This window comes from Periplaneta americana, chromosome 16 (genome assembly GCF_040183065.1).
Source record: "Periplaneta americana isolate PAMFEO1 chromosome 16, P.americana_PAMFEO1_priV1, whole genome shotgun sequence".
NCBI classification, from domain to species: Eukaryota; Metazoa; Arthropoda; class Insecta; order Blattodea; family Blattidae; genus Periplaneta; species Periplaneta americana.
The window spans coordinates 178,246,795-178,262,861 of record NC_091132.1 but is presented as its reverse complement, the minus strand read 5'-3'; the positions used below and the strand labels follow the sequence as shown (position 1 = coordinate 178,262,861).

Genomic DNA, 16,067 nt, shown 5'->3' with positions numbered 1-16,067 from the left:
TACATAACCTTTACCATGAACTTAGTACCCTATATCATTCGTATTGTGCATTTCACAAAAAAAAAAATGCTTCCTTTGATTAGTTCTTCTGTAGAATTAACTTACTTTATTTTTTATCTTTTTATTTATTATGTACATTTAATACTCGAATGCTGATAACAGTTAAAAACAATGGGGTTCATTACTGGAATTCGTCCACTGAGTATTTTTGTAAACGTATGGAAGACATTTTACTCCTTAATCAACATTCACTTTATCTGTAACGTATTGCAAGAGACATCATTATCAGCATAAATTTTGACAAAGAAAAAACATTTTGTGGTATGAAGTTTTTGTTCTAAAGCGCCTATACACTTTCCGGTTAAATCCAATATATATATTTATATTTCATAAGAGTAATAAAGCATTATTTGTATAAACTAATGCACAGCAGATAAAACCTCCCCAGGTAAAAAGTTTGACCCACGTACAAAAAAAAAACTTATATGCGACAATTTTTGTACATAAGTACAGATAATTTTCAAATGAGTTATCTAACATAAAAGTAATACATAATTATATTATAAAAGAAATTGCTATTTTTTTATATTGGAAAAAATTCATTCACAGTTGTCAGATTAAATGCTGTATGCTAAGACGTTTTCTTTTTTTTTTTAGTTCCCTCACACCTTTTTACCTCCAGTTACTTCGTATTCATAGGCAAATTATTAGAAATTCTTCAGCTGTTAGACAAATGTTGTCTTCTGTGCTTCTTGGATTATATCATTATACCGTCCTAACGTTTGTCTGTCTATGATGTATTCAATTACAACTGTTCGAGCACATACTGAATTCAATTACTCGGTTCACAGTTGCCTTAATCGTTTGTGGCTCCACTTTTGTCCCCATGATTAGTCCTTCGCTTGGTATACGATTAAAATAATTATAACAATCATATTTATTTATTTATTATTTTAAGCCTCACTACTTGGTCATTTTTACCAATTAAACTATTTATACAGTTTTTTAGAAAGACACTAAAATGTAAATATATCAATTTCAACCTTAAAGATTACAGAATCAAATAAAACTACAAGTATTTTTCAATATTATACATTTTACCCACCTGCATTCTTACAAACTGGAACAACAAAACTACAGTTTTCTGAGTCAAAAGAGACAAGATGTGTTAGGTTAGCTTTTATTCTTTCACTTCCTTGTCGAGCACAAATATTATCTTTAGCTTTCAGAGCAATGATGTTCCTAGAAGATGACACTCGACAAACTGGAAGACTTTTAAATTATTGGGATGAGTCAAGTGTTAACTATGATCAAACCTCTCCAGTCTCTCCTAGTGGGTAATTCAGATGATAAATCAAAATTGCAGAAAAAAAAGATGGCGGTAGGTAGTGTGAGACAGAGAGAGTGTGTGTGTGTGGGAGATATATATATATATATATATATATATATATATATATATAATGACAACAGTGAGTACACAATAGGTTCTAACTTTATCATATGTAAAATATTAACATGTAATAAAACAAATATATATCAAGCTTAAAAGAATATTCTTAAAAAATAATTTGTCATAGAATACTCATAATAGAAAACGTGCTTCAGGTGTAATGTTTATATATGAATTATGTGAGTAAATATGATGTATATAAGAAAAAATAAAAATCATAAATATACTGTATTACTTTTGTTAGCTCTTTGACATCTTTGCACGTTTCTTAGATCATTCAGCGTTGCTTTAACCAAACCTAGAGATATTCTACAAAAATAAAAATATATATCCTATTTACTGGCGCAATTCACGCACCTCTTTTTACCAAACTTTTATGTTCTAAAATGGGGGTGCCTGATTTAAGCGAGGAAAGTTTCAGGATTCTACATTTACAAAGAAAAAATTGAGATCTTGCACTGTATTTTCTCATGTTATTTAAATGATATTCATATATTTCTCGTCTCACTGCCAGTACACTATGATTACAACAGAACAGAAAAAGTCATCTATAAATCAGCAGGTACATAAAATCCCTTACAATGGTCTCGTGTATAGCGTCGTACAGCTGAGGACTACAAAATGGCTTTTTCGTATGAGCATTGGTGATAAACTAGCACAAATATCACACGAACACTAGGTTGAAGACCCTCAACTTACGGAATCTTCCAGTGCAGCCAGTAGCAGTGCTAAATCGACTGCTGAAAGATGTTAAACGAAATTCCTCTTGGTATAAAAAGTTCTAGGAAAAAAATTACAAAATATACCCGACAAATGCGTGAAATATTCGAGGATATATAATTTTGAAAATGTTATGGTAAAAATTCAGGTGCGTCGATTATGCGATGGCGTGAATTATGTGAGTAAATATGGTGTATATAAAAACATAAAAATCTTGAATATATTAATTTTGTAAACTCTTAGAAATCTTTACACACTAATTATAGCGTCTCGTAGTTGAACATACAATTTCTGAACTACACGAAGTTGAAATTATTCTCTAAAAATTTTCATAAATATTCAACAGTGATTTATGGTATACTGAGTTATAAAGATAAAAATTATCCAAGCATTGGTAAACTGAAATATTAAGAATTACAACAGAAGAGAGTGTAAGATGTAGCTTTTGTAAGAATTTTGCATATATTATCATTACAACATTGTTGTCAAAATACAAATACGATCTACAAAAATCGCATTTCAATAGTATATCCACTATACAAATAGGCTACACACTTCATATTATAAGAGAACAGTAGGAAAGTTTTCATTTTTTTTTTTTTCCTTGCACAGACCCATGCGACATTTCATTTGCCACTCTTTTCCACCTGAAAATTATATTTAAGCGGAGGCAGAGGTCAATATTTCAAAATCCACAAAATTTATCATATTTCTTTGAAATTGATCATGGATACTAAGTATGTTATTAGTAATGGACATACCAAGTTTCAACTTTCTAAGTACAATAGTCCTGTAAATATTAATAATATTATAAAACTTTATAACGTTTGATATAAAATGCTCCATGCACCATATTGTAAGAAATTTTCAATATTTCTTTTTATTTATATGTTCAGAGAAGGTATATAAATAATAATAAGTATTAGTTTATTATGGAAATAATATAGTAATACAGTTATCTTGGTTTTAATTTAATACTTTATAGGAACAAAATCAAAAACTAACAACGGAATATGAAAATATAGCGTATAAAAATAATAAAAATGAAAAAAAAAAAAAACAAATTTTCTTCAGTTTTGTTCAAAATTTCACCTCTGCCTCCCCTTAATATAGAAAATCTACTCCAAATATATACGCTCAGACCTATTCCATAAATATACATAAATTATGATATTTGAAAGCCACGTAACACTGATGCGGTGTATGATAGTGAAGAGTGACGTTCTGGAATTTCCGACCTCACCACATCCCACAGACATGGCGCTACAATTGTCTCTAGTTTGACTGCAAGGACCTGCCAGCGTAGTTAAGTGGGTAGAATGCTGGCCTTAGCCCGAAACTTTGGGTTGAATCATGGCACAGGTCGATGGTATTTAATTGTGGTCAAATGCGACAGCCACGTCAATAGATCTACAGGCATGCAAAAGAACTCCTATGGGACAAAGTCAGGTACACCAGCGACGCTTATATAACCTGGGCAATTGCGAGCGCCGTTAAATAAATCGCATTTAATGCTTCTCGATTGCGTGTACACGTTTATGCTTTTTCAGAAGATTGGAATACGGATATCCCTCTCCACAGACATCGCACTTGAACGGCTTCTCACCTGTATGCATGCGAATATGAATTTTCAAACTTCCTGAGTGCGAAAAATATTTCCCACACACATCACAACTAAATGGCTTTTCGCCTGTATGTGTGCGTACATGGCTTATTAGATTTCCCGCGAAAGAGAAAAGTTTCCCACAAATATGGCAATTGTACGGCTTTTCACCTGTGTGTAAGCGTGCATGCTTCTTAAGATAACCAGACTCAGAAAAATTCTTTCCACATACGTCACAACTGAACGGTTTATCACCCGTGTGCACAATTCCATGGTTTTTGAGACATCTAGGGTCCGAAAAACACTTTCCGCAAACGTCACAACTGAACTGCTTGTCGCCAGTGTGTATAATCGCATGCTGTTTCAGATTTGTCAATTGCGAAAAATATTTTCCACATACATCACAGATAAAAGGCTTTTGCTCCGTGTGTACGGTAGTATGCTTTTTCAAATTTCCCGATTGAGAAAAACACTTTCCACAAACATCACAACTGAATGGTTTCTCGCCGGTGTGAGAGCGTGAATGCTTTCTAAGATTTGCCAATTGCGAAAAATGCTTTCCACATACATCACAACTGAATGCCTTCACGCCAGTGTGTATTGTTTCATGCTTTTTCAGATAACCCGAATCTGAAAAAGTCTTTCCACACACGTTACAATTAAAAGGCCTCTCGCCGGTATGTAAGCGTGAATGTCGTTTTAAGTCTGCGGAATTAAAAAAATTCTTTCCGCACTCTTTACATGTGAATGGCTTCCCGCCTGTATGCAATGTACTATGTTTTTTGAGAGATACCAACTGCGAAAAACACATTCCACAAATATCACATTTGTATATCTTCTTGCCAGTATTCATGTCATCTTGTGCTGCATTGTAGCAGTAACTGGGTACTCCGTTGTTATGGATATCCACAATGCTGTTAAAAAAATTTGCTCTCAGTACGAACAATGCCTAAAACTCAATACATCAGCAGCATCAACAATCTATACTAACAATAAATCTGTAGCCACAATTTTTCTGGTAATTTTCGATTTTCCAAAAATAATTGGTGTTACCATGTTATAATTAACCATCCTGAAATCGAAAATCGCTTTTTTCAAATTTTTGTTTGTACGTCTGTCTGTCTGTCTGGATGTTTGTTACCTTTTCACGCGATAATGGCTGAACCGTTTATATGAATACTTGAATATAAATAAGGTTCGTTATTGTAACTTAGATTTTAGGCCTTATGGCATTCAAAATACTTTAAAACGGGGGTTATTAGGGGGCCTGAATTAAATAAATCGAAATATCTCGCTTATTATTGATTTTCATGAAAAATATTACGTAACAGAAGTTTCTTTAAAAATAATTTCCGATAAGTTTTATTCTATACAAAATTTTGATAGGACTGATATTTAATGAGATAAATGAGTTTTAAAATTACAATAACAACGCCATCTAAGGCACTGTAGTGAAATAAAAACAAATGATTTCGTCTATAAGGGGCCTTCGACAACAACAATCGAAAGCCATTAAACATACCCTAAGAGAATGTTTCTGTGTTTGTATGAAGTAATATCGGAAGCTAATTAATTGTTTAATTATTATTTCACCATTCGAAAGTGTGGTTTCTCTAGACGGACATAATTGGATACTTTAAAGTAGAAAGGTGCAAAGTGCCAAAATCATAGAAAACGAAATTATTATGCAGAAAAGTGCAATGTGCCTAGGAGGATGATGTATGAAAGAGGCTACATCCAGTTGTGTTTCTTAAGCGAGATATTTAGATGTTACGTTGCCAGCACCATGCAGTTTGAGATAGTAAACGCCCTATTGAGCTGCATCATAGAATGCAATGTATCTTCAACAGGTCATGTTTGTGCTCAAACTTACACACAGCGAAATGTTTTACAGATGCCAGCTTTCACGTTATAACTTTGGAGTTTGTGTATGTGATACAATGCAGTCTTACATGTGTATGTGGGATGAAAGCATCGCGAGTAGAGGTGCCAATGAGATTGCCTCGTGTGTACTAAAACTGATGAATATGGACATAACAAACACGAAGAATTGATAACTGTGCAGCTGGAAACAAAAATCGTGTAATAGTTTTCATGTGTCTCTTTTTAGTTGCCATTGGTTTATTTGAGCACATAGAACAACATTTCCTTCTCAGCGGCCAAAGTTTCTTGCAATGCGATTCTGATTTCGCTTTGATTGAAAAACGACAGAAAGTGACAAAAGCCTTCATTCCTAGGGACCTGCTTAAAATCGTACAAGACTCTAAAGTTGTAAAACCATTTCAAACCGTTTCAATGCTAGAGTCATATTTCCTTAATATGCAAGATGTTGCTGATCAACTAATTTCTATCAAGAACTTTGATATTTTTTGGGCATGTTGCATTCAGTATGATGTTAGTAAAGAAGGTAGTGTTTCTGTGAAATAGTCCCATGATAATGAAGCAGTGCATACCATTAAAGTGCTTAAAAAGGAAAAAAAAAAAACATGAAAGATTGCAGTCAGCATTGTTTCAAGTTAAAGCATAAAATAGGGAAATTACTGAGGAAAAGAAGGGGGATCTACTAGCAATGACTCCCTATCTTCCAAGTGAGGAGCATAGGCAGTTCTACAGGCAGATCTGAGAGTAAAAATTGCTCCGGAATAGGAAAAAATAGGTATTGGACTTTGCACCATTCTACTGCAACTCAGAGGCGTATACTGGTTAAAGGGTTTGGGCTACCGCTGACCCTATTATTACACAAAATATATCTAACAATTACTTTAATTTTAATTACTATGGTAAAACTAATAATACAAAATTATTACATTATGTTATATTATAAACTTTTTCTTTTGTAATTTCCTTGGGCTACCACCGGTAGCCCGCAAAATACGCCCCTGCTGCAACTGTACCCATTACTTAACCCTTTTCACAATCTGTGTTACATAATTAAATATGGAGAAATAATGTCTTTACATACCACTATTATTGAGTAAACACTGTACTATTACTGTTTTCTATCAGTAAAAAAAAAACATAACACAAATATGTGTACAATTATTCTTATAGCTACATTTTTTTATCTTATCTCCAATGTTTCATTTTGGCACTTTGCACCATTCTACTTTAAAGTATCCAATTCTACAATGTTATTACAGTAACTTCTGAAACATATAGCAAGAAAATAAAGTATACACATTAAAACTAAATTATATGTCAATCTTCATTAAACTATGGTTGCATGTAATAACAATTAAAAAACATGCTAAAGGAATTGTCATGGCACCAAATGATTGCTCTCTGGACCAAAATTATCGCATTTTAATTATTCAAATACAATTTAAATTAAGTAACATATTAAACGATTTATCCTTCTATTAAACAAGAATGTTCCCTGGATCAAACGTCCTATTTTAATTATGTAATTACTTTATATTTATTTCTAACGGGTGCAGCGGAGCACAGGGGTACAGCTAGTATATCTAATAAAGACACAGTAAAAAAACTTATATGTCATATTATATTTAGTGATCTAATAGTAAAATTTTTTATGTAAAAATATGAAAACCATTAATACATATCAGTTCTGTAAAATCCTATCGAATCTTATATCGATATAATCGTAGTCCACTTCTATCGCACTTCACTAACTGAAAGTATATATCCGATCATATCAATGCACAATTTTTGTTGTTGTCTTTACGATAAACACATCAACCAATTATAGTACGAGTAGTAGTTAATGAATGGATTGGAATGGAATGAGACGCATGCGATATATTTCTTCTTGATCTACATTAAAAAATTACGTCGAGATAGCAACAGATTTTTCGAAATGTCAAAGTGTATCGTAAGAGTATAATATTATTTTCGTATTGCAGAACTCGTGATTAGAAAACAAATTATCCATCCCAGAGGTCTGTCGTATTCCCAGAAATTACTGAGAGTCCACATGGCATAGCTGATATAAGGAATTTTGAAGTCTCCATACCAAGAATAAGAGGAAGTGACGTCATTGATCGCGGTTAAACAAAATACTACTAATAATAGGTTTATTTCAGCACGGTTCAGAATCGATTCTGAACTACCTGCTCACGAACAGTAACTCTATGTGTGTTCCAACAAGAACAGTACTGATTTCAAATCGATACTGAACTTCGAGTTCCCTGTTACAATGTGTTTTAGAACTGATTCGGAACGAGTGAAATTGGTTCTGGACTAAGTGCAGGAACTGGGAATTCTGAAATGTTGACGCATGCGCAGATAGTTGAATCTGACATTATGGTTAAAATATTTCGAGACAAGACAGGTTAAAATAAAAAAAAAATAGTCCATCATAATAGTCCATAATGCAGTAGCGGCTGGTGGTCAAAATAATGAGTGTGCTACAATCTCTATATCAGCCTACTGTATACACTTATATGCATTTATCTTAATTTGAGACTCGCCTAGTGACGAAATATGGAGTTCCTTCCTACTGCAGAACTTGTCAATTACCCTGGTGTTGAACGTTAAATCCCTCCGTCCTGGACATTATACTCTTTTCTATTGACAGTATTGCAAGAGCAGTGAGGCGATCCTGGGACATAGTGTTCCTTAAAAACGTTTTTATGCGTTTCAAGCAAGAAAAACATCTTTCTGGCTCAGCAGTGGTCACTGGTGTTGTAACCAAAATATTTAACAACTTCGTTACTTCACAGAATGGATCCCGTGAATTGTTGGAGACTATGTTTCGTAACAATTGAACAGCCATCTATATTTCGGAAGTCGGATCTTCCGTATAGAACTCCAAGTTGTGTCTTTAACACTCTTTTGTTCAGTACAGTATAGCTGTTGACAGCAACTTCAAGTTCGCGTTCAGGAAAATTATGCAAAAAATTGTCAAAAATTTGCTGTTTAACAATTTTGTTGCGTATAGGTAGCTTAAAGATTGGAAAAGATGAGTAGTTTCCTGAATTATATGGTTACATACCTCCTTGGCATCAATTTTCTGGGATTCAATTTTCCGTCGCTTGCTGATTGATTCAGGAGGAACCTCAAAAAACCGGTAGATGGCAGCAGCAGTCGAACATTTGAATTACCAAATACATTGTACATAGTTCCGAGTTCCTCCACAAACAAGCATTCTTTCGTTACGCTTTACTTTTGCAATCTCCAAGCTGTGTTGCGCTGAAGCTGACTACAGCACTTCCCCGCGTAAAAGTAGCCAATCAGAGCAGTGATTTCAGCTTCGCACATGCGCATTAACTGTCTACATCCTCATGTAAGTTTTGAGTAGCACAACGAACCCCCTGAGGCACCAAAGAGCGAAGAGCGAAGACTAAACACTCTATAACGCGTCGTGAACATAACCACGGGAAATTGTCAAATGACAGATCAAATACTATGGTATTGCAAACACTTTATTTGAGCAAAAATTATCATTGTGCTGTAGCACTGCAGCACATAAGGACGGCCGCCCCTGCCATAATGTCTGTTTAATTATGTTTGGGACGTCAGTGTTGCCACTTTAGGAAGTTGGCACGAACTTCCGTTTTCAATATTCGAACCTAAAATTTATTTATTAATTTCTATTGTGTGATGTGTTTTAATAAAGAAAATCCGCACAATTTTTATGTTCATTTAGCAATGTTCAGGGCATCAGTGTTGCCACATAAGGAAGATAGCACGAACTCTCATTTTCAGTGAATATTCGAACCTAGAACTAATGTATTATTTGTATAGTGTGATGTGTTTTAATAAAGAAAATCCACACAGTTTATGTTTATTCAGTTATGAGCAAGAGCCAGGCATAGAGAAATAAGCTTCACTTGGCTGCAGTTTCAACATTTGGCACCATGAAATACGATTTTTTTTCTATATACAGGTATTTATCAATTATCCGGCAAAATGTCGTATCAGGAGCTGGTCTGGTCCCTTTGGTGCTGGATAAAAGGGATTATACTGTAATACAATTGTCTTTCTTTCGTCATTACTCAAATAAACCATTGAAACCAACAATGAAGTAAAGCATAACACACTTCACTCACCTCTCAGTTAAGGCTTCATTCTCATTTTCAGTTACTTCCATTTTGACTTCCTCCACTAGATCCAACTTACAACACTCTTCCTAGAAAAGGAGATTATGTAAAGAAATGTATAGGAAAATAACAGATATAGAATCAATGCATGCTAGTATACAGGTTGGAAGTAAAATAAGCTTGCAGTTTGAAAGAGACGCTAGGATGCACTGAAACGAATAGAAAACCTCTATTAAGTTTCGTGGTTATATGCACGGTTAATTAGAAAATTACATAGGTTTGAACTTTCAGCAGTCCAGCAACATCGCCACTAACACACCTTCTCGTGATACAGATGTAAGACGTCAACGAATTCGATATATCTCGCAAGGTGAGCTGTTCCCTGGCGCTGTGTTGCAACCAAACCGTATCGTGCAGTGGCTTCAAATAGGAGGTTTTAAAAATTAAATTTACACGAAAACCGTCCACATTATTAAAATTCGCCAGAGAGATAAATTATTCTTTATTAGTTTTCCGATCGATATGAACAAAAATTACGATTCTACTCGCAATAGGTACCGCATAAAATGTTGTGAAACATTTGAGAAAAAAAAAGTTTTTTGTGAAGAAACTATTAACTTTCCACCAATATGATATAATTTTTTGTTATATAGAACATGAGACATTCGATCTGAAAAATCTGCAAGGCTATTTCACTTCCACCCTGTATATGATGCAGGCTTGAATTTAAATCATACCAAGTGCAGTATACAATATAAGCATTCTTGACAAAAACATGATATGGAAACAAATACAAAAAAATGAAAAACTAGGGATCTTGACATTTTGTTGGAAATTTTACTTAATCCAGTAAATAAGAGAAAGACTTTTGATGAAGAATACGATATGGAAATAAATAATAAATTTCAAAGATACAAAACCATGAATTGCCTTACCAATACCGTTGGTATCAATATGAGAAGAGTAAAAAAAGCACTGATTCAATACGAAACATTTAAGTACGGGAGAAAATAGTATCAAATACGTGGGACGTGTGACTGGCGAAAATGTGGGTAAAATACGGGACAACCCGTAAAATACCGGACACCTGGCAACCCAACACTCACCTCTGCTTCACTCTTCACGATAGGAAAGTCAATTCGCACAGAAGTTTCCTCAAATGTCTCTGAATACAGATCACAGTTGTGGTCCATACATTCAGTTTTTATTTCATTCACGAACAGATCTGTTAGCTTTCCATCCTGCGAAACACACACGTAATAATTATTCATGGTGAACCACAATTTGTGTCTATGAAAGCCTATCCAAACTATGTCTAAATTATTCTTTCCCAAAATTGCGCCCGGGCCTAAATTTCCGAGAAAAAATTGAGTTCAAATTAGGTACACAATCTGGCAATGCTGGATAAATTTTTTTATTTTATTTTAGTAGGTTATTTTACGACGCTTTATCAACATCTTAGGTTATTTAGCGTCTGAATGAGATGGTGATAATGCCCGGGAAAACCTCAACCAGGTAACTTGCCCCGACCGGGAATCGAACCCGGGCCACCTGGTTTCGCGGCTAGACGCGCTAACCGTTACTCCACAGGTGTGGACCGCTGGATAAAAGGCAGCATGAATGTCAAGTCAACCCATCATTACTTACCCGCTTCAGTTACGTGGTCTGATAATCTAGGGGTAAGTGAAGGATTGTAGAACTGCAACATAAGATTCAGTGGCGCGACTCTACTAAGAAGTTGTTATTTATGTATTTAATTTATATAATAAACCCCTTCAGAGCCCGATGGGTCTTGCTGCACGGCTTCATGCATATGTAAGGACTGTCAACAGGGATATGTTGCATAACGTACGGCCAGCGAATAGGGATTATAAAGACTGGACACTAAGCGAATTTTCCTGTGTGTTGTTTCTCTGTGCGCCAGCGTTTAGTTCCAATTTCAAGCGCTAGAAGTTAATATAATCGAGCATTCGCTAAGATAATAATTAGAATAGAGTTGAGACACAGGATCCAAACATCGCCTACCTTATTGCATAATCCAGTAACGCTTTGCTTCAAATAAATTCAAGTTAACAGCTTTTCCTTATTCCCCAGTGACAATCTAGTTGTAATAATATTTTATACTTCAGGTATAATAAATTATATTATAAAATAATATAATATATTATAAAATTAAGTATCGAATTCGTTTAATATTTGTATATAATATAATATAGGTATATGGTTTTACTTCTCGTAAGAGTTTTGTTTTTCCATTTTCAGCGCTATCAAATCATTATATATTTTAATTGTTGTTGGGGTCAACGTCTCAACTCTCATTATTAAGGAACTCTAGAGTCTAGACATTACAGTTAATGACGGATTTATTATTTTATGGACAAAATTTATAGTATTTGAGTACATAACGTACCTAGATGTATTAATTATATGTGTTATATTTCCGCTGTGTCGACTGCTAGCTGATTTGATGTCAGCGCCAACTCTAGGGAGAAAGCAGAATCTCACGCTTTAGCTGGCTTGAAGGTCATTGAAATCCGTCCGGCTACATCAAAGGTACCGACGCGAAGTGTCCATTCTTTATAATCCCTATTCGCTCGTATGGCAAGACATTATTAGGCTCGCACACTTTTGTCGTCATATGGAGAGTAATGGTTTTAAGTACACGTTGTAAATAAATGAAACACAATACAGTAAGTGTAAAAATGTAGTGACTACTAAAGAAACAGCCTACTATTTAAAAATGCATCACGGAATTCTACATAAATAAATAAGTTAATGAAAATATTGTTTTACTATAATTCATTTCGAAACAAATGAGTTTGAAAAACAGTAAAATGCTAGTATTAAAAACAACTTTATATATAAAAAAATAAGCAGACAGACGGGATTCGAACACGTACAGTTACGATATGAAGACGTTCGTGTTACCACGAGGTTATGAAAGCAACGACGTAAGTGGCCCACTGATGTTAGACCTATTCTACTTCCATGCTACAGTTTATCAGTGTTGCCAGATTGTGTAATGTGAACTCAATTTTTCTCGGAAATTAGGGCCGGACCGCAATTTTCGGAAAGAATAAACTGGACAAAGTTTGCAATGGTAAATTGCGTGGTGGCTTGCATATGAGCGAATTATTTCAACCAAAATACCTATTACATTCGATAGCTAAATACTTATTTCCTATCGATATACTGAATAGCCAATCAGAGAACATGTTTCAGAAGACGAAATGGGCGGTTCTTCAAATCCTGCTAATGAAATATATCATAATTCTTAGGAATGAACACTAGGCAGAGTCTGGGAACCACTGATCTAAATATACCTGAGATAGAGGTTTCTTCTCTTCTGTATCTGCGTTATCATTTGCTTGTATAGCAAGTGGGTCGGAGTCAGGTTCCATCTTGATCACGTCCATCACAACTGTAAAGGATATTAATATAAAAATTCAAATTGACATCCATATTGTGAACTATTTGGATATACTTACTACCATGTTAAGTAATAGTTACAAATCTTCAAGTGCATCTACACGGTTCAATTTTCCACAAGTTTACGCATGAAATCTGGGGGAGAATATTGAAAGAATCATGTTGAAAACGAGCGTTCAATCAATCAATCATTAACAGTTTCTTGCAATACACATAAAATAAAAGAGATGCATGTAGATTTTATCTCTACACGACGCATAATGTCGAACGTCATCTTCATTACGTACACAGGCTATATTAATTAATAAATATTAAATATTGGTCCAATACTTATACTTAGGCCTAATTGATTTCCAAAATTGTTGTTGAACATTACATAAGCACTCGTATTTGCGATCACCTTCAACAAAGTTGAAAAGTCCACCATCACCAAACAAAAAAATTTTCAATTTATTCACGGCACCTAAAACAATCAGCTACTCGCTAAGTGCTACTATTGATCGAAATACGCAGAATATACCAACCGGCGATGGGTATCTTTCAACTGCCGTATGCGCTCTCATTTTTAGTGGAAGAGGCATGTACAATTGAAAACGTTTCGTTCACCCTTGCATGCATTTCTTGAATGCGTAAAAGTTGAAAGAAAAGTTGAACCGTGTAACCTTAAATGAACCTTTCGTGTATATCTGTTACGAATACAAACGAAAATCTACAAGAACAGAGATTAGCAAGTTGATTCTAGGGATAAGTTACTAACAAAACTGAAGAACTGGAGACTGACGCTGTCACAACGATTTCTTTTAAATGTGCTGCTTGGAAGTGAAGCCAATGACAAGGGAAACAATAGCATGCAAACCTTAGCATATGGCTTATAAATGTAAATACATTTTCCTGAATCCAATCTTTACAGAATAGTATGCAAGGAATGATATAAATTTCTCCACTATGGGCCTACAACCGTTACACCAAAACAGAAAGTTGGGTTGAAAGTCATTCAGGGAAGTGTGTTATTCTCATTCACTCCCAAAGTTTTATCTTACATTGAGGGAAAGTCTAAAGATGCCATAACTGTGTCGTGAAAATATGAGACACTTTTACTGTAGACGTTTTTTTAAGGAAACTGAAGACAGAGATTACTGAAAAGGTACTATAAGTAATACTGAAACGAGGGAGTTAATAAAAAAAACACTATTCCCTGTAAAAAAAAAAATGTTTGTCAATTTATTTACATCACTATACATAGTTCATTCATGTTTGCTGATTTGAAAATCGAACATCTGCAAAGATTTACGTAAAATATTTTCAACATTAATTTAGGCCTATGATTTTTACATTATGAAATAAAGTTTGATTAAAAACGGGACTTTGCCCGTCCCAACAAAGTTATGGGAACGAAGAGCGCCTAAGCCAGGAAAGGAGACTGTCACATTTTTTATGGGACGTGTGGTAAGCTTAGCAAATTCCGTTTCTGAATAAGATGTCATACAAGTTACGCTTAAACGGGATACAGTGTAAGAATATGCTGATCTCTGTGAAAGAAAAATAATATACTTACATACCTATTTCCAGATGTAACTATTAAGCAATAATCACGTTGAATGTTAGCACATATTACAAGAAAGTGGAGATTAGTAGATGCGAGTTGATTTAACATCAAGTTCAGCATGAAACGTAATCAAGCAAGCCGTGAAAGGAATATGGATACTTTTGACGCCATATACACATAGAAGACCGTGAGACAAAACAATTTATATAGCAGGGTTGCCATACATACGACTATAGTCGTACGCTTACAAATATTTTGACTAATTGTACGAGGTACGACCGAACTCTAAGTCGTACGCAATTTGGTACGACTATTTTACTGAAGGGACAAAATTATTTTGGAACTGACAATGTCGGACTATAATAAAAAAAAAAATAAGTTAATTTGCCTCTTTTCTACACAACTTTTCTTCATTCAGTGTGTCATTCACTAATATCCCTGATCACACACACACACACACACACACACACACACACACACATACACATACATATATGCTTTAAAGGGATAAAAGATGCTTTGAAAATCAATATGGTGACTACACTCTTACCATGCAAATCATAAATTCGTCATATTGAACTCCAGGGGCCCGTTTCGCAATCCTTACAAATTACAAATTAACAATTTACAAATAACAAGTAAAAGATTACAAATGCTTGTAAATTGTGTTTCACAATGCTATTTTATTAGTTTGTAAAGTCTGACGAACTTTACAAAATCAGCTAAAGAAATTTACAAATACGCATTATTGGTTACACAATATCGCCAACGACAGTTTACTAAAATCGCTAAGGAGCAGAGCTAAAATCGCTGTATTTTTACTACTGTCGACACATATGTTTATATTTTGTACTAAAATAGATTATTCTAAGCTTGCTGATTTATAATTCACCAACAGAAAATATAAAGTACTGTTAAAAACATTAAAAGTATTTAGATTTTTATATATTGGCGACAATGGAGTTTCATGTGATGTGATTGGTCGAGTACACCAATAATTCTATTACTTAAATGACCAAATTTAGCATAAAATTCAGTTAAATAAGTAAATAACAGATTTGATCCACGTACAAATATGCAATTGATAAAATAATTACGATGTCTAAACACAAAATCAGGTTAATTGTGTTGATCCATCAATATTTATTAATGTTGCATTCCTAACCTCTCAAACATTAGTGATCCCATCAGCAGCATAAAAATTCTGTGCTATAGTAAATAACATTTTGGTGATCAAAAACCTGCCCCGAATTTAACTCTTTTAATAACATCAACTACCCTGTGGGCACTTTTGCACACTGATATCTTAGAAATTCC

At 34.2% G+C, this 16,067-nt stretch overlaps 1 protein-coding gene across 2 annotated transcripts; it reads right to left on the bottom strand.

The window, feature by feature from the left end:
* Positions 1–1,473: 1,473 nt before the first annotated feature.
* Positions 1,474–14,908, bottom strand: LOC138692057 (zinc finger protein 235-like). Of its 2 annotated transcripts, none has more exons than XM_069814919.1 (5): positions 14,760–14,908; positions 13,099–13,196; positions 10,882–11,016; positions 9,785–9,864; positions 1,474–4,687 (listed from the first exon to the last, which is right to left on the bottom strand). In XM_069814919.1, exons 2-5 carry the CDS (start codon positions 13,189–13,191, stop codon positions 3,679–3,681), a joined length of 1,317 nt encoding a protein of 438 aa, XP_069671020.1. In that variant the 5' UTR covers positions 13,192–13,196; positions 14,760–14,908; the 3' UTR covers positions 1,474–3,678. The 2 variants fall into 2 exon arrangements, with proteins under 2 accessions (XP_069671020.1, XP_069671019.1); XM_069814918.1 differs by having other exon boundaries at positions 14,764–14,908.
* Between the last annotated feature and the right edge of the window lie 1,159 nt (positions 14,909–16,067).